Genomic DNA, 25,395 nt, shown 5'->3' with positions numbered 1-25,395 from the left:
CTCCATTGCCCTTCTCTGGAATGCTGCAGCCCCTGAATGAATGGTAAACTTAAATTCAACATCATCCAGTGATAAATACAGTTCTAACTCTAACTTCATTGTGATACCAAATTTCATGAAATATCCCTTGGGGCATTCAGTAATGAATTGCTTAAAAAATAGATGAGTACAGGAACCTGGGAAAAATTCATAATTGCACTTTCTTTCCAGGACATACAAACTCCTTGCTTTCACCTTGCATAAAATGTTTTCAGGTTTTAAAAAAACAGGGTAGTATTGAACCCTTCATTTCTCAAGAGTCAGATTTTTGAAAATTGCTGTCAGCAAGTCACCTACACCTTAATTTGTGATAATTAACAACGCAGTAGAAGAAATAAAGGACATAGCCTCCATTTGTTTCAGGAGACACTGCAATACAGCTAAAGGAGTTTCACCCCTTAACTATAAACAGCAAAAGGCTCTAATTTGTTCAGCTTCTGCTCATGAAATGTGTATTAATTCCTTAATGACAGGTGCACCTTGGAGTCAGGACAGCTAATCACTAGATCAGGAGTTAACCACAGTACAGGGCTCAGAGAAGCCCACATCTTTTTCAAAGAAAGCCTTGGCAAGGTCCCACAAGCCAGTTCACAGCAAGTTTATAGCAAAAGGTTATTTCCTAAATGTAGAACTAATGATCCCTGTTTTTCTATGGCTTTATGCTTGAGACAGCAATCTCCAAGCTTTTTCAGAGGTGGTGGATATTCAACATCTTTTGTCTTCGTGGTTTCTTTCACATCTCATAAAAATTAAGCTCATGTTACAGGGACTCCCTCCTTTCCCTGGCTCCAAATGTCTATGAAACCTCCAGCAGTATTGTATCATGGAGAAGTCTTCCTTCAAGTGTGGCCAAAATTGCCAGTGGATTAAAATAGGGAGGAGGGGAATAATGAATAACCCAGAGAGAGGCCAACTCGCAAAATACCCTCTGTTTTAAAGAAGCTGCTTCCATTGCAATTCATGTCTTCATTTACTGGAATTGAAGTTCTTTTATTTTCTATTCCACATTCTCTCCCATAGTGACTTTCCTGTTTCCGAACAGCCATCTGCATTACAGATCCAGAGTCAGCCGTAGCAGCTCCTCCTCTCCACACAGAAGCAAACCAGCAGTATTATTCCACTGCATCTATAAACTTGGAAATATGTGCATTATTCCTGGTCTCTTAAAACTCTCTCTTCTGATAATCAACATTGTCAGTCATTTAGTAAGATAAAACACCACACAACTTTGGTGGCTGGCTTTTGGGGTAGTCCCTAACTCAAATTCCTTATCTCAGGATGTTATGTAAGAAGTGGAAAGCTGTTAAATCTTCAGAGATAATCAAGATCAGTCACAGGTGCTGCACACAAGGGACTAACAGTGAAATAAAGCAAACAGAATCTTTCCCTACCACACCCTTCTTTTACATAGAAATACCGAAACAGCTGAAGAGGTGGGGTCAGGAAGAACAAGCCACCAAATGGAACACAACAGGCAGAGCTTCGATGAAGAAGCCTGTCGCTGTCCTGTAACTTGCTTTCTCACTAAGAGAAGAAAAAGAAAAGATCCATTTCAAAATTAAAAGGCAACTCAGTCCTAAATCTGGGAAGTCAGTAATCCACACACTGGTCTTGCACTTCAGTCACTGGTATCAAAGGCACTTCTTTCAGGAAACATGTCAATCCTTTTGTTCATTTATTCTTGAGTTAGACATTAGGCAGAAAAATAAAGCACCTGAGCTGTGTGCCCATTAGAATGCTGCATAATATAGAAGGGAGGAAATAAAAACAGTGCCAGTCTGAAGCAAAAAGGAAGACTAGCCTCAGTGCTGCTCGGGTATTGAAGGCAACGCACAGTATTGCAAAATGCTTGTGTGGTCAGTAAATTTACAGTAAATGAGGATTCAGGAAGTACTGCAAACTCTGAGCACTGGAATTGATACCATCAGATAAAGTGATTGTTGGATATAAGAAACTCTATGTCAAGCATTCTGCTGTGGGGGATGCATGTTGGAGGTAGAGAGCAGGCTTAAGATCTTGCCTAAGTGTGGCATGTCCCACAGACTTTATCCTGCTCCTAACACTGGCTGGAATCATGCCCGGCTCTAAGTACCCTCATGGTGCATGAGGAGTTTGCTGGGCTGTAGAGCACCTGCTGACCACTGCTCACATCAGTCCCTCTGTGCTGAACGAGGAGTTTGCTCTGGAGAGAAGCGCAGAACACACCATGGTGCAGATACAGCTCCCACTGAACATGTTTGAGCACATATGGGTGGCAGGTAAATCCATGAGGACCTGACGAGATAGACAGGTGAGCTGCCCCAGCACAAAAAGCTTTGTTTTCAAACAGGCCAAAGCCAAGCTAGCAAGGGTGCTTTCAAGTCAGTCCAACATCCCGCCGTGAGTGCCACCCAAAGCCAGCAGATGCGTGTGCAGGTCTGAACAGGCACCCAGGTGCCCCCAGGAGGGACGCACTCCACCAAGGGAGCTGCAGCATTCCTCGGCAGCCTCCGCGCTGGAATGGTTTTCAGCCGGGGCCCCAGAAGCAGTTTATTCCGTAAGCTCTCCCCCGCAAGGTATTGGGGATGATGGAAATGAAAACAAGAGAAAATTAATCTTTTCATTAATTTAGAAAGATGCAATTCATGACTCATAGCAAGCTTGTATAAATAATGACATTGTTTAAATCTTATTTGTAATTATACTTAAAGTCAGAGACTTTAAAAGCTGCACTGAGAATAAGGCATCCAACTGTCTAATTTATTGTTATTTTAAGCAGGTACTGTATGCTCAAATTCCCTTGGCAGATTATATCTCAGCTTAAGTGTTTTGCTAGAGGTAATTTTCACATGTTCATGACAGCAGCAATGAGAGGAAGGAAATCAAACAAAAGAGAATTCCATCTATGTCATCCAATTTCTTCCTCTCTCTGGCAAGCCTGGAAGTGCTTTGTGCACAACTGAGAAGCTGCACATTCCCTGTGCTCCACCTGGTTTGGCAGGGAAGAGAAAGTGGAAGTGAGGAAGGACCAAATGCAAGTGGCTTGGAAAAGGAAACGAACCAATAGGCTTTCTTAATCTGCCATGCAATCTTAGAAAAATGAAAAACTGCTCTTTGTGCTACTTCTTCTCTTTCTATGAGGCACCTGTTCATTACAGCAATGGCAATAAGGAACACAAACACACAAGTAGATCACCTTGAAAGTCTTGTTCATACTTCTTCAGACTCCTGCAACCCCCAACCACAAACTTAAATTTAATAAGGATCAAAAACTATGTATAGAAAACTAGAAGTTACCAAGGGAAAATAATTTGTGCTAATGCATATATAAACCTGGAACAGCAATCTGCCTAGAAAATGAGTCTTATTAACACCTTGCTTGAAATACCCGTGGCATGCTTGGAGGGCACCTGGTGATCCTCAAGGAAATTGATGCAATTTTGAGGAACTGCCATATAGCTGGTTGTTCTGGAAAAGTTGGACAGAGAACAAGAATGGTTGGAGAAGTGCCTATCATGTATCTACTGCTTTTAAATACTTATCACAGTGCTGCACTTGTTGCATGAAATCCAAGATGTAGCAAACACATGGAAAATTATCAGCCTCCTAATATATATAACTGCTAGTAGCCAGAAGGATCACAGTCACCCATTTATTCAGTACAGAAGTTGGGCTGGGAAAGAGTTACCATCCGTCTTTCCTCAAGGCACTGTTTTAACCATGAGAAATTTCTACATGTAAGTATAATCAAATCCTAAAATCCTGTATTTATTAGGACTGCAGGATATATATTATATATTTGGAAAAATTGTTCCCTAAATCAGTTTAACTTTTTTTTTTCTGCTACTAGGAATCTGGGCTGCTCCTCCCAAAATGAAGAAACTTGCCTTTCATGTCAACTCAAATTCCCATGCAATGCATTTGATTTTTGTTTTGTCTCCTGCTCATTTTGCTCCCACTTTGTGATGGAGCTGACACTGAGGAATCAGAGCTGCTTCCTGCACACTGCTGAAACTGAAACCAAATAGAGCAGGTTTTCCTTCTGTGTTCAGAAACATGATCAGCAGTTTGACTTTTATATGGCCATTATTTTAAAACACACACACAACCTTTTCCAACCTGGAACTGACTTTCAGTTTCTTTCTTGACTTAGCTGTGTCCCTATCAGTGCCTGCTATAGGTAAGAAAATCCAGCTTGATATCTTCAGTGGCAGAGACTGAGAAATCTCTTGCAATTAATGCATTTTAAATGACCTGTAATTTCAGAGAACAACATTAATTCACCTCGTCACATGTGGGGTCACAAACTGCTGTTCCCTCTCTTCTGATGCGCTAAGGGCCCAGAGGAGGACTGCAGATATTGAGGGACAACAGACATTAGACGTTAAAAATTCAGGTGTAGAAATGACAAAGATATTTGTCAAATGCAGACACACTCCATCCTACTCCTACCTTCTTTTTTGTATAATTTCCTCCTTTTTATAGTTATTAATGCCAATTTTGGGGAGAGATGAGGAAAAAGTATTCACCTCAGGCACACCACCCTAGGATACTGCAAAAAGAAAAGACTGCATAAAACATCTATAGACATAAGGTTCCTGCTGTGTGCTGGAGGCAGAGTATATCGCCATTCAGCTAAATGGTGCAATAGAGAAGTGGAGAAAAACTGCAGAAATTGCTTTGAAAACAAAAACAAAAAACTGCTTTCCTGGAGCTATCATCAGGTTTGCTTGTGAGATCAGATGCTTTTTTCCTATGCTCCATTCAAATGCAAAGAAAATGCTTGAGGAAAATTGCTAGTTCTGATACTTACACCCTTCACACGCGCAGCTGGAATGAGATTTCTGCCGTGGTGGAGCAACAGCATCAACAAAATAGTCTAAGCCTAATGGCAGTCACACTGCACACTATTTAAACATATGCAAAGGATTTCTTGATTCCCTGCTACATACTTTCTAGTAAACTTCATACTTATATAATTTTTAAATACTTACTTTTACAGCAAATTATAGGCAAATGGGCCAACTCAGGGTAAGATGAGTTTGAAAACAGAACTGAAAGAAGGACTTTAATAAAGGTAGGTTGAGTCATCTGTAGATATGGCACTTGGGGACATGGTGGCCTTGGCAGTGCTGGGGAAACAGTTGGATTCGATGATCTTAAAGATCTTTTCCAATCTAAACAATTCTATGATTCCCTGAGAAACCTCCCCACTTCAGCAAGGAAAGCAGAAGCTTCACAGAAGTTCCACATAAGGCAAACCTTTCCTGAGTCACCAGCAAACATTTGTTATGTTCTAGTTTCCATCTGACGGCAGCACACACTCTGCCTCATGCCATGGCTTTCCAAGGAAACACTTACAGAATCAGCCCCAATTTTTAGAGAAGTAGGATTTAAGAAATGCCATCTCCTGTGAGATTTGGCATTCTCCTTAAAACAGCTGTTACCAAATGCTTTAAGACTAAGCTCTACAAACCCACATGGTTGTACAAAAAAATCCCCCAAACAGGAAAAAAAACAGGCTCCAAATCCAAAATACAATTTAGTCACATCCAAAACCTATTTATCTCTAAGTTTCATAGCAAAGTTGAAAGGTCTACTCATTATTGTGGCCACTGTTGTGGCAATTTTTATTGGTAGGGTGTAAATTTCCGTCAGACACCAACACCACATCTTTATTTTTTTGCAAACAGAAAAATTATGATTCCTGACACAAAAATTTTACTCAGACATAAGACAACAAGGTCACAGTTTAATAGAGACACAAATGAAAGAAGAATACAAGAAAACAATGCATAATTTCTGTCCCTCTGACAGGTATCCAGAGGTTTAGTTTGGATATTAAGAAAAATGTCTTCGCTGAAAGGGTTGTCCAGCCCTGGCACAGCTGCCCAGGGCAGTGGTGGAGTCACTGTCCCTGGAGGGATTTAACAGATGTGAGGATATGGCCCTTGGGGACATGGGTTAGTGGTGGCCTTGGCAGTGCTGGGGGAATGGTTCGACTTGATCTTGGAGGTCTTTCCCAACCTAAATGGGTCTATGATTCTATGCTGATCAACTCAATGCCCTTTTTTATTATGTAACTGCTGCAAAACAAACCCTGCGTCTGTAAATAAAATCCTCTGCCTTTTGCTTTGTTAACAAAATACTACCATGGCTTAAGGACATTGTCTGGGGTTTTGCCCCCACAAAAATTTAATTGCCTAATCTTTCTTATCCAATCAGCACAGTGTCCCAGTACTTTGCTTATCAGCTGCTTATTCCCAGAAACCTGCCCTGCCCTGATCCTCTTACTGCTGCTCCCTGAGTCACTTGCCAAAGCAACTACTTGTGTGGCCATGTCCAGAGTAGAGAGGGAGCAAAATCACCTGGAAGGGAAAGGGAATAGAAAGGGGAATGTGTGTTTTCGCATTACTTTCCTCTTCCTGCAGAAAACAATTACTGATTTGCCTTATAAGACAAAATTAACAATGCTCCTGCCTACAAATATTCCAGAAAGCCTTCAGAAATGACCAAACACATTATTCCAGCTGAAGCATATCCTAATCCTCAGCTCCATTGCTCCAGTTAGATACAGGCTGGTTCCAGAGCCTCCTAAAGTGCTCTGAGTTGCATCAATTTCCTCTTCAAGTCCTTTATACCAACTGGTATGTTCTGAAACACATCAGTTTCTGTCACAGTACAGGTATTTAAAAGCCCTCCATCAATATATTTTTACTTACAGCCCTTGCCTACTTTCTCCCTTTCACACTCACACTCACTCTCTCAGAATAAGCAGGGAAAGCCTCATGTTTTAATGCACACTTCCATCATCTGCAAACAAGAGGTGTGAAAGACATGCAAGTCAATTCATTCACAAATTAACTGCTTTGTCATTTGCAGGAGCACTGGAAGGCCCTGCCAAACAACAGAAGGGGAGCAGTGGTGCTTTTCTAGCAGCCTGTAAACAACTGGAGCAGGTAGATGACAGATACCTCCGTTTCTCTGAGAAGCCATTTCAGGAGCGACTCCTTTTGGTTGCTGCTCCCAGTTTCCAAGCACAGGGCAGACATCAGCCTCATCACAAACACTACAATATTAATGATAAACAACTAACTTACAGGGCCACTGTGAGTACTGATTATTTGGGAGGAGTTTTTATGTGCCAGAGAGCCTTGCTGCGCTAGGTGGGAAAGCAAAGCCAGAGAGGCTGTGCTTAGTCATCCCAGGGCATACAGCAGGTCTGAAGAATGGTCTCCCTGGAAGAAGGGCCACCTGTGTATCCCATGTGTGCCTGCTGAAGGACCCTGATGTGACTGAGCCTCCCCTCTCTCCTTTTTATCCTTGCTGTCCTGCTGCCAGCACCACAGTTGGGATGCAGCAGCTGAAGAGCACAGAGACTTCTGCAATGGGATCCCCTCCTGTGGACCTGCGGGCTCTGTGGTAATACAAACAGCAACACCTCATGGCAGTGCCCAAAACCAAGCTTGTGCTCTGGCCCTCCGTCCATTTATCCTAACACAGGAAAATAAAGTAGTAAAATCTAAATCTCAGTTGTACAGCATAAACACTGCAACTGCCCTGTATTCACACCAACATGAAGAGACTTGAGCCCAGCTATTTTCCTTACAAACTTGACATTACTCAACTTTGATCAAGATATGCATATCCTTTCCTTTCTGAAACTTTTCAACCCAAAATAAACATTCCTTCCTTCACAATCAAACGTCTTTATAGAAACCCACTACTAACATATCACAGCACATTTGAAAAATAAATGGTTGCAGCCTATCAAGTAAAGCATTTTGCTTAAATTACACACTCTTTTTTCATAAAATTCCAGCATGTGGTTTTGCCTTCTCTCCATCCCTGGGCTTGCACAAGAGAACACTGCAGGCCCATATTCTGCTTCACATTAAACAACATAAAACCCCATTAGTTTGTTGAGAAGCCGATAAAGACAGTCAAGCTTATCACCGAGGGCTGCCAAGGGCAGAGAGATTGAGGTAAGGAAAAGCCAGTGAAGGAACCCATGCCTATAGCTATGGCACAGGTGATCCACATGCTAAGCAGAACTCCAGTCTCCCAACATAACCGGCATGACAGTGCCCTTAACTGCAATTCCTAAGTGTAAATGGAAATAGTACATAATTACTGTATAACCAAAGAGCCTTCCCCAGGCATTTCAGATTTAAGACGCATCCATGACTACCTTAGTAAGCATCAAGACTTCAGAAAATTTTAGAGCTGAGCAGAAAAGTAAAAATAGCTGGAGCTGAAAGTATCTTTGTACTTTGAGACTGACCTCCATCTGCAGATTCAGTTACCTCAAAAGCCCAAATCATGAAGATGTGAATAGTTGGTTAATTGCATTTACTTGCCATGTCCTCTTACTTGAGAGATCCATACTACAGCTATGAGAGTAGTAACAGTCGTAACAACTGGAGTTGCCAAGAGGATAAAACTGATGTAAAAAGCAAACAAAGAGTAAGGTTAAATTTATTTGGATTCCTAAAAAAAACCCCAAACTCAACAACAAAAACAACAAAACCAAGATGAAACCCAACTGAAATGATGAAAACCAGATCAAAGTGCAACTCATATCCATTTCTCCTTTCATCTCAGCATTTCAAGTGCTGAGATTTGATAAAAAATGATATATTCTTTCAGTTTATGACGTAACAGTTAAACATAGGGCATAAAATGAAGAGACTGGGCGCTAGCTGAACCTTAAAGCATGTAGCTAGTGATTTCAAACCAGCCAAAGGCTCAAAGCAACAGCTGACCCTTCCAGCAGCTGATAGGAATTAAAGAGCAGGGCACATTATTTGGAAAATTCTTGGATTTTCCATGGCAAATGCCTCAGAATTGTTCCTGCAGTATCTTGATCTCACATGAAGAAGTATCCCAGAAGAGGACAGCCTGTTTCTTTAGCAAACCCTTCTGCTGGATGGTTACACTGCTTTCCAAAGGGTACAAACTTTACAGCCAACGCACAACCCAGGTGCTGCCTCCACACTCACCGCAGGCACCTCCTGCACCCCTGCTCATCCTCACTGCCTTCCCAGGGCTTTCTGTCCCAGCAAACCCAGAGCTGCTCATCCTCCCTGCAAGGCAGGAGCCTCCACCTCCACCAAACAGGGAAAGACCATGCCGAGGAGTTTAAAGCGTTCAAAATTCCAGCTCAGAAAGAGACAGCTGTCCGTGGCCAACTTTTCTAAAGGCAAAATTACAGCATGCGGGAATTACAGATCTGCAGAGAAACCAGCAATTTGTGAGGAATTCAAGTCACCAGAAGCGACAAATTAGGACCACAATGCTAACAAAATTAGATACAGTCTTCTTTTAACCTCTTCTCTATTTTAAGAGCTTTTTTTTTTTTTAAATCAAAAAAGGGTTTGTATTTGTTTTGTTGTTAAAGTTTCCATGAAATTGGGCTGAGAGCAACTGTTTAAGAACAATGTTTCTCCATCATTTACTCTCTTTACCTTAGGATGTATAAAATTATGTCGATGCCTGTACAAGGAGGTTGCTCTCGGCCATTTAACAGAGTGACAGAGTCACCAACAGAGATAAAATTCAGTAGCCATGAAAATTTCCATCATCTTTGCAAACATGCTGCTTGACTGGAGGCTGTCAGCTCTGGGATTTTTTTTTAGGTTCCCTTGCATTCTTCAGTCTTTTCCCAGCTAGGGACACGACTAGAGTCAAAAGGCAGCTCTTTCCCAATGTGACTCTCACTCATCCACATGTCAATAGACTGAACTATGGAAAAACAAAACAAGAACCAAACCAATTTCCACCTGCTCCACTCAATAACAATAAAATCACACAACAGCATCTTTAAAGCCATGCCTGTTCATTTGGATAATTACTCTAACAGCCCATCTAAGCATGGCCTCTGCCCGGTCCCCGATGGAGACCAAAACCTGAAGGAGAAGGAGGAAACAGCTCATCTGCTGAACACAATGTTCGGAAATGTGAGGTGAACATTCCTCACCACAGCAAGATGAATGTTCCCACCCCAGCACAAAGAAAGGGTTCATATTTCATATATTTTCCATTGTTTGAGCTTGCTTGTACATAAGCAACTACATTTAGCAATCACCAATGGGAGAGACTGAGCACTTAAAAAGATTATCATGTTTTTAACAATGCAACAGCAGAATCAACAAGGGAGGCTGCACCCTGTTCAGTTCCACTAATGTTCTCCAATTCCTGCAGAGAGCCACCCTTCCATGGGTACTGTTACCTGTAACACTCACTTGGGGGATGTACATCATCTGCTGCACAAATTAAAATTATCCATCATATGAAAAGTTATCCTCAGTGAGGGGGCTGCAGCAATGAACCCCAAAGGAAGCCAAACACCACCATTTACTTCTTAGTCTAAGCAGGACTCTTACAAAGATTCCCTACACTCATCCTGTCTCAGTGGTCTTCAGTGGTGGAAAGGGAGTGGATACAAGTCTGCATGGAACCAAAGAATTCTGGATTGAAATAATCAATGCTTTGAAACATAAAATATTTCAATGAGATGGCTTCATGACATAAGGAAATACCCTGCAGGTAGTGATGGAAGCAGTGGTTTTAGACTGGTTTGACTCCCAGGGGTTCATCAGGCAGCGAAGAGCACGGAGGAAGGACTTGTTCAGCCCTGGCAAGTCTCACAGCCTAGTAGTGCCTGTTCCACACTCATGCTGCTACACCTCCACCCTGCCCAGAGAGCAGCTGCTGTGGCTGGCACAGGGTCTTGCACAGGGAAAGGGCAGCAGTCTTGTACCCCAGGGAAGGCACAACGCCCAAGGATCTCAATAGAAACAGCAAGAAAGGCTTTACCGACCTACAAAGGGTTTCAAAGAGAAGTCTGCAGTGTTGCATGAGTGACTGCTCCAGCTAGAATGACACAGCATCCTCACACAGTTATCACTGCCCAGAAAGTGCTGCCTTTATGTGTTTAACAGAAACCTCCTAACACTGCCTGCTGTAGCTTTCATTATTCGCTCTGAAAGCACGCTTCTACTGGACCCTCACAAAAATAATGCAGAGTGTTTAAGGACAAAGACAAGCTTTAGAAGACTGGCAAGGAATTAAGCATCCTTAAAACAATTAATTGGGATGGAAGGAACAGGGAACGCTTATCAGTACAGGCTGCTGGCACACGAGGTCACAGCAGCAGCCAGACACGGCAGGTGCAAGCGATGAAATCTGCGTGCACATTCTGGAGGGACAGCTTCAAACAGAGCTGCTCTTCTCTACCGTGGCTGCTGCCGCTGCTTAATTTGATTACACACAAGTGAGAGCCGGGGGGAGGGAGGGAAGGAAAGCAAAGGCAGGGGCGAAGACCCTCTGGGCACCCATGCGGAAGGTACTGGGCACCCGCAGCTGTGGTCTCAGCACAGGGCTCTGAGCAGGGTCTCCGTGAAATTACAGGGGCACCAGACAGCTGACACGGCACGAGCCTCCGGGAGACAAAAAATGACTTGCGTTCCCCTCAGCAAACCACATGCCGCATAGCAATTTGGACTGGAAAGATGCTATTCTGGATTTAAAGGGAAACTAATCTGTTAAAAGAAACAGACCCCAGAGCGGGAGGGTGTAGAGTCCCTGTGCGAACATCCCTCACATAAACTGTGTCACTTCGTCCATAACACTTGTAGGTGCTACATTCTTTCAGGTTTCCACCAACCAAGTCTTTTACTACCTGGCTTTTTAAGAACTGCCAAGAGACTCTTTCATAACAATAATCTCTAACCTAAAATTATCAAAGTGTGCTCTTGCTTCCCTCTAGCCCTGAAATCTTACAGAAGAACCCTGGGACTGTTCCTTTAAAAGACAGAACAATTCAGTCTCGATTGAATTCTGGGTTGAAAGGAAAAAACCAAAGCAAAAAACCCAGAGTCTAAGATCAGGTCCTCCAGACTAAGACCAAGAATATCACTAAAGAGGAAAAATTGCTCTTCTTGAGATATTTAGATACAAGATACCTTAAAATATAACCTTAAAATCTACCTTAAAATTGTTATGACACTACCTACCAAAATCTAATTATACTTTCATAATTATATGTATTAATATCTAAAGTGTGTAATTACAAAGGAGCCAATATATTTTAGAAACACCATACTTATAAACCTATTTTTTTTTAAATAGAAACTTCCTGCATGACTGTAAGATCTATATTTTAGTTCTCCTGTCTTTATGACTCAATACTAGCAACTGGAGGCAAAGGCAACTGGGGTCCACGTGTTTCAATGGAAGCCGCAAACAGGGATCTTCTATATTATGTCAAAGGCATTGAACAAAAAAACCCACTAAAACCTTGTTCCTGCAGAATTAAAAAACCCCCTGAAAACAGTGGAGAAATTAAATAAATAAATAATAATAATAATAATAATAAATTTTCTTCCTATTAGCTTCCTTCATTAAAGCAATAACTTTTATGCATTTGTTTTAATTTACAAAGAGAACTGGAGCACCAAAAAATAGAGGTCTTGCCAGCCAAAAGGGTGGAATCTCATGGAATCTACAAACATCTTAATTATCAGACCAGTAATATAAATCTACTAACTAGTGGTGTCCATACCATGGCTGAGCCTGCCTGTTGTTTTCTGGCAGTCTCTGGACAGAGACCACAGGCTGAACATCTATGACTGCCTGGACAATCCAAGCTCTCCCACTGCTGGGCCCATTCTGTACACATAAACCTCTTCTGCAGGTAGCAACGGCCCAGGAAATCTCTCTCACTCAGGACTGAAGTGGTTTGTGTTTCAATTGCACAAGTCTGAGTGAATAAAACCAAACATCATTAGGTTACAAAGCCAAGTAATTTCTAAATGGTGATGAACGTATTTCCCATTCACATAGAAAATGAGAAGGGATGGTATAATAGAGCTTGACTAAATAATTAAATCAAAAATGTTAAATCCTGATTCAGATTTTACTGCGTGTGCTTACAGACAGAGACCTTTCTCTATGCACTCACATAACTTCTGGTTTTATTCAAACATCAGCTCTACTTCTAATTTATTCTTGTTAAGTGGCTTTCAGCAATGCAAGTGATTTAAATGCACACTTGAGAGGCAAATATAAGCTTGCAATAAGGTGCAGTTTGACATTTAAACCATTACATATTTTTGAACATAATATGACTACAGAAGCATTACTAATTCTGAGCCACTTCCAGATGGAAGTTTAAAAAGCACAATGAAATGCAGACCAAAAGTGATTTACCTCTTTTCTCCAGCAACTGTTGCAACTCTCTTGATTCACAGTCCAAAAACTTGAAAATTTTGGTAGCTTTGTAGTAACGTAAAGTACTCCCACTGCACCTTAAATAGCTGACAAAAATGTACCTTAATACCACATGCATCTCAATACACCTTTAAGAACAAACGTAATTTTAACTTGACTAGAAGAAGTGTTTTAGCGTCTAAGAGCACCACTCCTCCGATGCCCCCATTTCCAGCAGCTTAAGAGCACCACTCAAAACTTAAGTCATGGAAGGTCTGCCTTCATGGGTGCTCAAGCATACATAAAACAGTGCACTACCTTCCAAAACTGGTCCCAGCTTACAAAGTTACAAAGTAACTGTGAGCAACATTCATTTATGCCCAGATGGAATTGCCAACATGTAAGAGGTGAAAATTTTGGCTACCTAAAAATATATAATATACGTTTCATGAAGGAAATAGCAAGTGACCCTAAACTTTAGCAGATCTGTCAAGACCCTGCTACAATGAAGTAGGCAAGAGAAGTCATTAATTTTATTGCTTTTGCAGCACATCTGCACAGTTCAAGGTACACCCCAGAGCTGAAAAGCACACAGCAACACATGCTGGGGAGGTGCTGCTAACTGATCCTGAGCATCTCTATACATGTAAAAAGGAGATTAAATAAACACAAAGGTAAATTAAATAAAGTAGGTTATTTCCTCAACGACTAAGAAATGCTGTTGGAGAGAAGGGAAAGGGAGGAGAGCAGGAGATATACTCACTATGTGGGGCACCAGTGGCTGAGTAACCTCACGTTCTGACCAGTGACTTCAGGTTCTTCATTAGGGATTGAGTAATGGCTTGTGCCATCTGTATGTAAGTGCAGATGAGCAAAACCACCAGAATTCCTTTCATTTAGAGGGGGAAAAAAAAATCTTCCCTGTCCTAATACCAGTTGGGAATAAAACACACAAATACCACATATTAATTGATCATCAGAAGCTCGGGATCCTCAGCATGTTGTTCTTACAGTCAAAAATCAATGACTAGAAGCCAACACTTGGCATTTTCTGTACCTTGTTACAGGAAAGTCATGAGAGATTAATGTTTGCCCTTCTAAGCACTATTACTCAGGTACTTTGTTTGGTACTTCTGAGTTACAAATTCCCAAAAAATTGTGAAGAAAAAAAGTCTCATATCCTAATACTACTACATTAAATAATTTTTTGTCCTCTTTCTTCTCTTCCCCATGAGAAAAGGAACTAACACATCCAAGACGGAGCTGATCAGGAACCGTCAGTTTTAATCAGAGCACTATAGCTGTCAGTCACCAGTGGCCCTTGGGTATTTTGTTTCCTGAATATACAAAAGATTGTTATCCTGAAAGTTAGTCAGCATTTCTGGCTGCTAGACGGAAATAACAAGACTGTTAGAAATGTTTTAACACTGGTATAACTGCAGCAGTGTTTGAGTTCTAATAGCTCAGCACACCAACACAGGCAATGACCCCTCTTTATGAGCCACACTGGTGCAATAGAAATAATTTCTCCTTATTGCATAGTTTGCACAGTTGGTATTTATTAATAGTGTTGCAATTCTGTATTAATTATTATTTAGCACTGACAACACGCCTGAAACTGCACAAAATTAGTGCCTGGCCCAAAGTGTTTAAGCAGCTCTGATTCAGCATCCCATAAGCAACATTTCATCCACCAACCTGCTCAGGGACTAAAGCCTGGGCAGCAGTGGCACTTGGTCAGCTGATGTCATGTCAAATTATTTACATCCTACAGCTTGGGACAGCCAAGCCCCAGTGGCTCTGGCTGGAGCAAAATTTACAAGCACCAGTCTGTTGGAGAAAACCACCCAACACTAAAGGCAATGTGGAAATGAGAATCCAGTATCTTATGCAAAATTATTAGAAAAAGAGTCCTGTCATAGTCTCACATTTTCAAATGAAAAGTCTCACTGAAGAGGAACAGAGCAAGAGCACACAGTGATTTGTGAACTTCCCAAACTGCCCACCTGGTAGGAATGCTGTACTAAAGCAGCTGCCTAAGCCAGGATAAAAGCAAAACTTCCAAGGTCATCACCACCACACAGGCACAAATCATGAAATGCAAACGTGACAGGCAGCGAGAAGTGAAAATTGCAAATCAACAAAAGGCCAAGACCCCCCCCTTTCAGATCCATACTGCTTTGTTGGCAAACCCTCCTGAAGGATCACTTCTCTGAAATGAGAATATGCAGAGAGCACAGATCAGCAAATCCCAGGACAGCCATGGGAATCACAGTCAACCTTCAGGCAGGTTTAATTCAGGCCCTGCAGACTCAACACAGACACGAGTCCTGTTGCCACTGTCAGTTCACCCATTTTTGTTGTTTTCCATGTTGCCAAGAACCCAGAGCTGTATTCTAAGACAATAATGACATGTTACTAATACAAATAGAGAAAATAGGAAGCTATGAAACGAATAATTAACTGTGATCTGTTATTTACATAATTATTGGCAGAAGCCTGAACAAGGAGCAAGATGGATTACTGCAGTTTTGGTTCAATGCAGCCTTAAAATAAAAAAATTTAAAAAATAAATCATCACATGCCAAGGCTGAAAGGATTTTCATTCCAGCATGGGGTTCTCTCACTCTGCCAGCCAAGCTCCAAGCTGTTACTGCAGCTATTCTCCAGATAAACACTGATCTTTTCCCTTTGCTCTTCTGTTCAGCTACTGCAGCTGCTGGCCACCAGCAGAAGCATAAGAAATGTATTTTAAAAAACCCCAAAACAAAGAAACAAACAAAAAATCTCAACAGGAGATAATATTGCTCACCAAAAATACAACCCCGGTATGTTCATATTGCTCACACCTGACCTTAGGACAGGCAAGGCATAAAGCCTAGTTTTTCTTGTGTATTTCTCTCCCTTCTCTTAAGCTAAAATTGCTCCATGACTTCAGTTGTGGCAGGAGATCAGTTCTTGAGAAGGATCATTGATACTTATGCCCTCAAAACCAGAAGTACAGAATAGGTGGGAGCAGCGATGTTGCTCTCACGACGTGCTCCATTGCTGTCTAGAAAGTTCAGCCGGACAGAAGAACTCCATTCCTTACTCGTCATAAGTGAGAGATAATGTGGTGGTTCCAGCCATGCCTTGTGCAGAGGCTTCCATGAAACACACAGCACAATGAAAAGTGGAAAGAGCCACCAGAGCAACCTGAACAGCTTGTTCAAGAGCCTTCCAGAAGAAACTTTCAGCTGCTCCTGACTGGTGACAGGTCCAGTCATGACTACAAGGATTCTACATCCCTTCAGTCACTCTCCTGATTTTGTATATACTGTTGTAAAACCAGGAGCACAGATATTAGTGCTCCCTCCCTTTCACTTCCTTTCCCTGCAACTCTACAGAAATAGCTGGGTTACATCAGACAGAAACACACACAAAATAACAATGACAGCAGATGTGTCAAGAAAAGAAAAACCATGCATGAGATGCCTGCTGTACTTGGCAGTTCAGCAGTTCTAGGTAGGGTACTTGTCCAGTCGATGAATCACAGGGTTAGCTGTTTTACAGCACCAAAGTCAAAGCAGGCATGAGTAGTTAAGAACTCAGTCGTAACGACTTGGGGGGTTGTTGTTTCGTTTGGGTTGTTTGGGGGTTCCTTTCTCTTATTTTGCCCTTACCTGTCTCAGATTTGCCTCTTGATTTTCAGACCAAGAATTTCAGACCAGTTCACCAAAAATGCAATTTACAGGAGAGGTCCATGCCAAATCTGTACCCAAACTTCTCTGGAAACCATGATGTGTTGTTCACCTCACTTACACCTCTCTGGGCTCTGAGCCCAAGCCCATTTTGCTCAACTCCCATTAACTTCCGTGGCGCCTTAGGCACTTCACAGGTTCTTTGTACAACTCATTTTGCGCACACATTACTTTTTCTAGAGCACTCATCACCCTACACCCATAGTGCAATTTCCACAAAACTCTCTCAGCCAGAAGGGCATCATCCTCCTTTGTCCATTTCCAACAGTCAACTTCATCCTTTCTCCTGTGATGCTTATCATGTTTGGTAGATGCTGTTTGTAAACTCTTGCTGAAAGCTGCCCTTTTCTCCCCTCAACTCCCTCCTCACCACTTGGCTATACTGCCTACCAAAAAGCCACACCTGCTTATCTTGTAGGGCCTCTCACACTAACAAATGCTGTTTCGTCTCCCTCAGTCTCTCCATCTTTGGCCTACAGCTCTCTGATATATCTTGGAGATATGGAGATAGATGTGGATTGTAAGTACCTTGGGTGCACCACCTGATTCCACAGAAGCTGCACGACAATGTCCTGGTCCATAATACAGGTCAAACAACAATGATGCAAACAAGCAACTCAGAAGAATTCTGATCTCTGGAGTTCCTAACTTTTATCTGTCATATAAAATCATGGTTTCCTGCTGAATCTCCTGAAGAGGTACCAGGAGCTTTTCCTGATAGTTATAAGGAACTTTGCAAATGTTATTTGATATAGGTGATACATTATAGAACCTTTCAACCACAAGTTCCTCAGCAGTTGAAAGACCAAGCAAGAGCTATGGGATTTTATGTTACAGGAAAAGTCACCAGTTTTTAACAACATCTGTTCAAATTTATAACCCACCATGCTACGTCATCAGCAGCTTATTTGCTTCTCATGCACAGTGTACCAGAAGAAATGAAGAGTAAATGTTCTCAGTTATTCCCTTTTTTTACATAAATTCCCTGATAGAAATTAACTCTATTGCAGCTTGGTATGGTATTTGAAAAGTCTGAAGGAATGATTACAGATTTCCCACAATTTTGACAAGAGAAGCTTTTTCACAAAGCTTCTGGTATTGACAGTCACAGAGATCAAGGGACTAATAAGATCATCACATTATTCTTAAGAACACACTCAATATTTATGAGTATATTAACTCCATGTAATAAAGGCCACATTGTCTGGCTGCAATGACTTGGATGCTTTGGGGATAAAATTAATCAACATGTATGAAAGAGGATCTCAGAGTCAAACAGGAAAATCTGCACATAATAACAAAGATAGTTAGTATCTGGCAAACCTACAGCACAAGGAAGAAAAAATACTATGATTAAACATAATAACACTTCACTTGAAATGTAAAATACTCTGGAACAAATCCTGCCAACTCGCATAAGAACCAGCAAACAGGAAGCAGCAGCCTTTGCAATAAAGCCCATCACACAGGGAAAACACAACACTAGAGAACAAGATGCTACTGCACAGTCCCTGTCATTGTGCTGTAGAACACTTGCTGTCTCCTACTTTTGAAGTGCATGAGGTTCAATTCTAACTTCTGCTCCCAGTGCAGGACCTGTTGAATTTTGAGTCAGTAGCAGGTCCCTGCTGTCCAAGTAAAACACTGTCATCCTTTCACAAATGCTCACATGTGTGAGCTGGTGGCACTGCTGGCTCAAGTGCATTCTGTCAGTATTATTTTCTAATAATTTCCAGCATAACAGTCCTTCCAGAGCTGTGTCCTGCTGGGTTAAGATTAGCTCAAAGTGATAAAAAAAAAAAAAAAAAAAAAGAAGAGCTTGCACTGCCTCTTAATAGTTTTCTCCCTGAAGCCATAAGCCCTGAGCATGGTCTTGTTACAAGGGGAGAAGAGGCTCTTTTTTACCCCCTTCCATGTGAGTTCTCTGACTACATTCACTTAGACATTCACTTAGAAACACTCAATGGGGCACTATGTTACTATCAGAAATGTGAGCTCATAAGTAAAAAGAAGCAGTTTTGGCTCACAACCTCTTGAATGTCTTGAGAGTTAGTGCTGAACCTTTCCTAACCCTTCAGCTGGAGTCTGTACTACATAGTTGTAAACTTGACTTTCAACTTTCAATGATCATTTGCATGTATGTATCTTCAAAGAATGGCATTTGATTTGCAACTATGTGTTGTAATGAGAGGCTAATTAACACAAATATGGTTATTAGCAAGTTGCAGACATTTAAAGGACAAAACCAGCAGACCAAAGTCTGTGACATTACTGTGTGACAGGGATGGAGATCCTCAAGGATGAAGTGATACCAGCCAAGGCTCTGCCACTAACTCCATTACCACAGGCAAATCACCAACATTCTGCAACTTGGTTTCCCCTTCTGTAGTGGGATAGTGAGACTCATTTACTTTGCTGGGTAGTTCTCCAGCTTAATTAAATCATTACCTTTAAATTAAAGCACTACAGAAATGCCAGGAAGTAGCGTCTGAATTAGAAGGTGGAGGTGACACCCTAATGAAGCAAGAATATTTTCATTGTCAACAGCAGGCACAGTAAAAGGTCACCCATGGCATAATTGTGAAACCACATTCCAAGCTTCTGAAGGCAAGATGACTTTTCCCAAAACTTCATTAAGGAAGAAGATATGTCCCAGCATCATTGGATGGCTGAAATGCTGCAGTTTCACAGGCAATCTACAATGGTTTAATTACTTTTGTTTTCCCCTTGTCCTTACTCTTTGCTATCCTAATAGCAGCAAAATATCACAGCTTTTTCCACAGGCAACTGTTTTCAGTATGATCAAAGACCTATTAAGAAAATTGCAGAGGATCATTTCCCTTCAAGTTGGTAATGCTCAGCACTGATTGAGTTTTCATTCTTTACAAGAGCCACAATAGAAGCACTCGCACTTTTTGTCTGGGACAGCTTCTCCCAAATATCAGTATATTCCAACATACTCCACATGCACTGGAAATTTCCAAGTCTTTGTAAACGTAAGGACCTTATTGAAATATCCACTACTGCTGTGCAGACACTTTATTTTTAAGTAATGGAAGAAACTTATTCTTAAACCATAAGAAACAGGCCAGTCCTCTGCGGTCAGGCCCATTTTCATCATGTACTCCCAAAAAAGCTGCAAATTTTGTGTTAGGTGTGAAGCTGTATATGCCCTGTATCTTGGAAACTGCACTCAAGCTCTGTCCCAGATACCAAAAACACACATCCCATCATAAAGTCATTTAGTCCTTGCTGGGAAGCCATTAAACCAAAACCAGGAAAACAGACAGCTACTTCCTTGTGTGTTGGACTTGAAAAAAACGATCACCCAAGAACAACTCATTATTTACAATGTTTATGTGTCCAGAGTGTAAACACCAAGAAATACCATATTTGCTGTTTGCTTTGTAGCAATGCAAAAACTTTTAAGGGCAAGATGTGCTATAGGAGAGGTCAGCCTAGTTCTTTCTATTATGTAAGATGCTCTTGCATCTTATGTATGACTGGATACATACTATCCAGCTTCTGTGAGGATATGTTAGAAAATAGTGGAAGATACTCGGGAAATTACATCTGGAAATAATTCTGTATATGATCTTTTTTTCCCCAGTAAGTAAATACATACTTGCATACACTTGTTTTATATATATATATATATAGGAAATATATACTTGCTTTTTCTTACACTTTTTGGAAAACCAAAATGATTGCAACCAAGTTCTCAAGTAAGACAGAAGATGTACTTGGAGTATCGTGCCCATACAGCTGGATACTCTGTTTGCTTATGTCTGTCTGTCAGCTGCCTGCTAATTGCTTTTGAGGCCACTGACCTGCTTTTGACTAAATTTGACAGCAGGAAGAAGTCCCAAAGCTTCCAACACTTTCATTTAAAAAAAATGGTTGGGTAGATGCAAGACTCTTATAAGACGAGAAAGGTTAATGACAAAGGTCAACTATTATTTGACGTCAGAGAATCCACAGCAGGGATCACCCTAGAGACAGATCCTCAGGAACCAGTTTCCATTGGTACTGCCACTCTTCTAACACTTGTTTCAAATAGAGCTGGAACCAGAAATTAGTTCCAGTTCTCACAACAGTCCACTGGCCTTAGGTAAATCGTAACTTCTGATGCTACTTCCCCTGCCATAATGTGGCTGGTGTTAAAATCTCTTATTACGTTGCTGCAACGATTCATATTTGAAATGTACTTTGAAGGTCTGGAGAGTTGTATTTACTAATTATTACCTGTCTTGAGACATGAGCTGAATATTCAAAGTGCTAGCTTGATTCATCTGCAAGTGCACATCACATAAGCATGTGGTATACACTAAGACTCAAAACACAAAAGTAAAGATTACTTTTAGAGAAGACTTTATAATCAAGTCAGTTTTGAGCTCAAAACATATAATTTTTATTACCACAACTCTTCTATTACACTGGATTTAAATTATTCCATGTTTTAGATTAGCACTTTATAGAACACCGGTTTGAAAAGTAAATACCAATTGACAGAAGACAAAAAGCCCATGCAAAGTTTGATTCTGTCCCCAAAGGCAAGTCTGATGTCTGAGATCTTAAACCTTTGATATCAAACTGAGTGTTAACAGATAAATTGCACAGGGCAGTTATTGAGCACAGTAAAATCAGAGCTTGTCCTTGAAATATCAGCAATTATAGCACTGAGACTGGCAATGCCACATTACAGTAGGCAGGCATTTTTATCTTCTGCTTGGTCAGGCACCTTCCAGCCTTTCCAGAAAAGAAGATGCTTTCACTTCTTGCAGGCAGAAAAATCAGATGACAAAGGTCTTGGTGGAAGTGCTAGAGCAAATAGGTGAACTAGATGTGATTTTTTTTTTTTTTTTTAAAGAATGCACGAGGCGGGGAATAGCTTCCTAAAAAGGAAACTTTCCATGTATTAAAGGTGCTTTGTAGTAAAACTGTCTACTAGAGAGGTATTTGAGGGCAAGGGAACACACTACAATTTCCTTCAATAATAACAGGTTAACCTTGTATCTTTAAGCTTCCTTCTGTAACAGACTGATTACCAGCCAAGTACTCAGTATCTCCCAATACTGGCCTTTTACATTTCCTGAAGGAACAAGCCACATCTAAAAAGAAAAACAAAAAAGCCACAACAGTGACAGCTAAATATTCCATCTAATCCTCCCCATCTCCTTACTCCAGACAAAATAAATACAACCTGGCCAACTTATTCTGACAAAAGTGACTTAGATTTATGTCCCTTGCTCTCTATTACTGCCCTACAAACATATATTATTTTAATGCAGTATAAACAAATAATCGGATTTGCTTAACACCACATTGAGTCCTAGTGATTAAAACATATATATGCATAGAGAAAAAATTTATACATGCACAAACCCCTTTGTAAGCTCTGAAGATAAAATTATCAGTATTGCCAAACAGAGAATATGTATTATATTCTAATGACATGAGACAGTTGATTACCAACAAGCCTACTTCGTTTCTAATTAGAAAAAGTTCAGTGATGATCTTCTTCCCTGCTGTTATTGCCTGACAAGAATAAACAAGGAGTCTGCTCTAGGGATGGCACAGTAAACATGCAAACAGACATTTGTTTTGGAGCTTCGCTTCACAGTAGTAGTAAGTACTGAGGAACATAGTGGTTCACGGACTACAGCTGGTCATGCATCCATCAGCGCATGATTTTAAGTGTTTACCTCAAGAAAACCGAGCTTTGCAAAGTGCACTGCGGCTGCCTAGCTGCTCCTCCTGCGCCCGCTCCTGCCGGCTCTGCTGTCACCTGCTCGGGAGTTCTGCAGGGAAGGGACCCTCCTTGGCACAGGGCTGAAGGGCAGCCGGGTGTTCCAGGCTGGACGCACTCCGCAGAAACAAAGCAAAGGGGATTTGCTTCGCTGCGATTTTCACCCAAGGACACACCGCGCTCGCATGCCCGTCTCCCCCCTTTGGCATCAGACTGTCTCTCCGGCCGCAGCTGCACCTGTCGCCCGCAGCGTTCACCCTGTGCCGGGATCGATAACGCGTCTGCCATCACCCCCGAACCTCGCCGAGCGCCCCCTGCTCTGCCCAGGCGCCGGTCCCTCCCGAATCCCATCGAGCACCGATTCCTCCATCGAGCCCAGACAAACAAAGGGCGCTTCTCTTATCTTCGATAAAATTCAGACAAACTAGAGAACAATACCGGAAGGGCCGCACAATGGGCACCGGCCGCGCCGCATCCCTCACGCCATCCCTCCTCCAGCCCCGGCACGGCGGGCGAGACCCGGTGACCCCAGCCCGGGACAACCCTGGGGACGGCGGCGGCTGTACCGTGCCCGGGCAGGGCTGTCGCCGGGCGGCGGGGGATGCCCTCACAGCCGCGGGTGCGCTCACCTGCCACCGTGTACCGGTCCAGGTAGTTGAGCACGTTGCCCACACTGAGGATTCCGGCGGCCGCTACCCGGGCCCGGCCGACGCTCGGCGCCTTGCGGAGGGCGGAGGGGCGGTCGGGGTGCTTGCCGGCCGCCGGTGGGTTCATCCTGCCCGACAGGGTCTGCACCTCTCCCTCGGCGCCCCGGCCGCAGCAGCCCCGCTCGCCGTCCTCCTCCTCCTCTTCGTCGCCGGCTCGGAGCCGCCCGCCGCAGCCCGGGCTGCTGCCGGAGGAGCCGTCGCTTTCCAGGCACATCATGGGCTGCGGGAGGGAATCTCGGCGTGCGGGAGCCCGGGCGGGGTGACTGACTGACTGACTGACTGACGGACGGACGGACGAACGGACGGACGGAGAGAGCGAGCGGAGAGCGCTCAGCGCCGCATCCCGCGGTCGCCCCGAGCCTGCCCGGGACAGGCCGGCTCTGACAGCCCGGGCGGGGCCGGGGCCCGCGGGGCGGGGCCCGGGGAAGGCTCCGCCCCTGCCCCCGCCCCGCCCCGCCTCGGCGGCCGTGCGCGCCCCGCCCCCGCGGCCCCGAGGGGTCCGTGAGCCCGGCCCGGGGCGGTCCAGGGGGGCGGACCCTAAGCCGCCCTTGAAGCGCCCCTTACGGGTGTCCCGTCAGCCGTGCTCCACAGCGGCCCCTCAGCCGTCGGCGGACCAGCCCGTAGGGGTGTCCCCTCAGCCCGCCTCAGGGCCGCTCCTCATCCCTCCTCAGACCGGCCCCGAGAGGTCCGTCAGCCGCCTCAGGTCGGCGCCTCAGCTGTTTTCAGTGTCGCCCAGAGGGTGACCCTTCAGCCCCCTCCATGTGCTCTAAGGGGATCCCTCAGCCCAGCCAGGAGCGGGTTCTCCCTCAGCCCCCCTCAGACCGGCCATGATAGGCGGTTCCTCAGAAACTTCAGCTCGGCCCTGAGGGGATCCCCCCCTCAGCCCAGCCCGGCCCGGGCATGAGGAGGTTTTTCCTCTGCCCACCTCAGCTTGGCCCTCAGGTGGTCCCCTCAGCCCGGCTATGAGGGGGTTCCTCCTCAGCTCACCTCAGCCCCTCAGCCCGGGAGAGTCCAGGTCTTACCTACTCGGAGTCACCGGCGCAGTGGGACCGAGTAATGAAATCCCTTTATCTACCTTTATTATTCTTCAGCACTGCACAACGGGCTTCAAACACACGGGTGGAACTGTAGAGGTAGCTGGAAAAAAACCAAACCCACCAAACAAAACCAATGGCTCCAGCACTACCGGCTTGTACCCAACAATCAACTCCATGTGAGCTGTGCAGGTCCACCCTCAGATGTGAGTTTAAGAATAAATCTGTACAAAAGTTCTCTTGCCTATCCTGGGTGCCCAGAGCTGTCTCCAGTCACACGGGCTGGCAGGGAAGGGGCAGTGTGATGGAGGGCAAGGGCACACTGGGATGTGCCACCAACCTCGCAACTTCCTGCTCGGCCCCAGATGATTTTCCTACTGCACAGAAGTAGTTTCACAAACAACACGCATCTTCAAAGGAAGTAAAATTGCTCTGGAGTTCCCCCCACTGCAAACAGTTCCATCCCACTCCCTATAAAGTTTCACCTTTGAGCTAAGAATGGCCAACAAACATTTAATTTCAAAAGGAGAATCTTCAAAGAGATAAAATTGTTCACAACCAGAGTGGCTCCAGCCTGTCATACCTGTCATAAAACTACAAAAGGTAACTAAAACCAGAGAAATTAAAAGACTGCTGGAGAACCAACGCATGTCCAAAAACAGCATGTTACAATTTCAGATTCCTCTCAGTTTGTTGATCTTACCTAAGAAAATGTGTCGTGATTAAAGCCTTTGTCTCTGGGGTATTTAAACGAATCCCCACTGCCTTTCTCTGAGGAACACAGAGTTGCTCGCAGCACAGCCCGTGTGTGTGTGCTTGGCATACCTGGCTGTGTCACACCCTACCCACCGATGACACCAGGTCCAGACTATGCCAGAAATCTGGTGAGATACCACCAACGTAACCCTCAGGATGCTAGCAGAGAAAAGGGCACT

The 25,395-nt window shown here is 43.3% G+C and overlaps 1 protein-coding gene across 5 annotated transcripts in view; it reads right to left on the bottom strand.

Annotated features, from left to right (window-relative positions):
* LOC116453842 (protein spinster homolog 2-like) overlaps nt 1-23,830 on the bottom strand; it is a 135,141-nt gene extending 111,311 nt beyond the window's left edge. For 2 of the 5 annotated variants that reach the window (XR_004243944.1, XR_004243945.1), the window contains exon 1: nt 23,349-23,829. Coding sequence is in view for 3 of the 5 variants with exons in the window: in XM_032129754.1 (XP_031985645.1) it covers nt 23,349-23,643 (295 nt within the window). In the remaining 2 variants the exon portion in view is untranslated. Of the gene's footprint in view, nt 1-23,348 lie in introns of all 5 variants that reach the window. The other 3 variants (XM_032129754.1, XM_032129756.1, XM_032129755.1) reach the window with 2 other exon arrangements.
* Between the last annotated feature and the right edge of the window lie 1,565 nt (nt 23,831-25,395).

Source organism: Corvus moneduloides, chromosome 20 (assembly GCF_009650955.1).
Source record: "Corvus moneduloides isolate bCorMon1 chromosome 20, bCorMon1.pri, whole genome shotgun sequence".
Classification (NCBI taxonomy): domain Eukaryota; kingdom Metazoa; phylum Chordata; class Aves; order Passeriformes; family Corvidae; genus Corvus; species Corvus moneduloides.
Note: the sequence above shows the minus strand (reverse complement) of the source record. Positions and strands in the feature narration are given on the sequence as shown.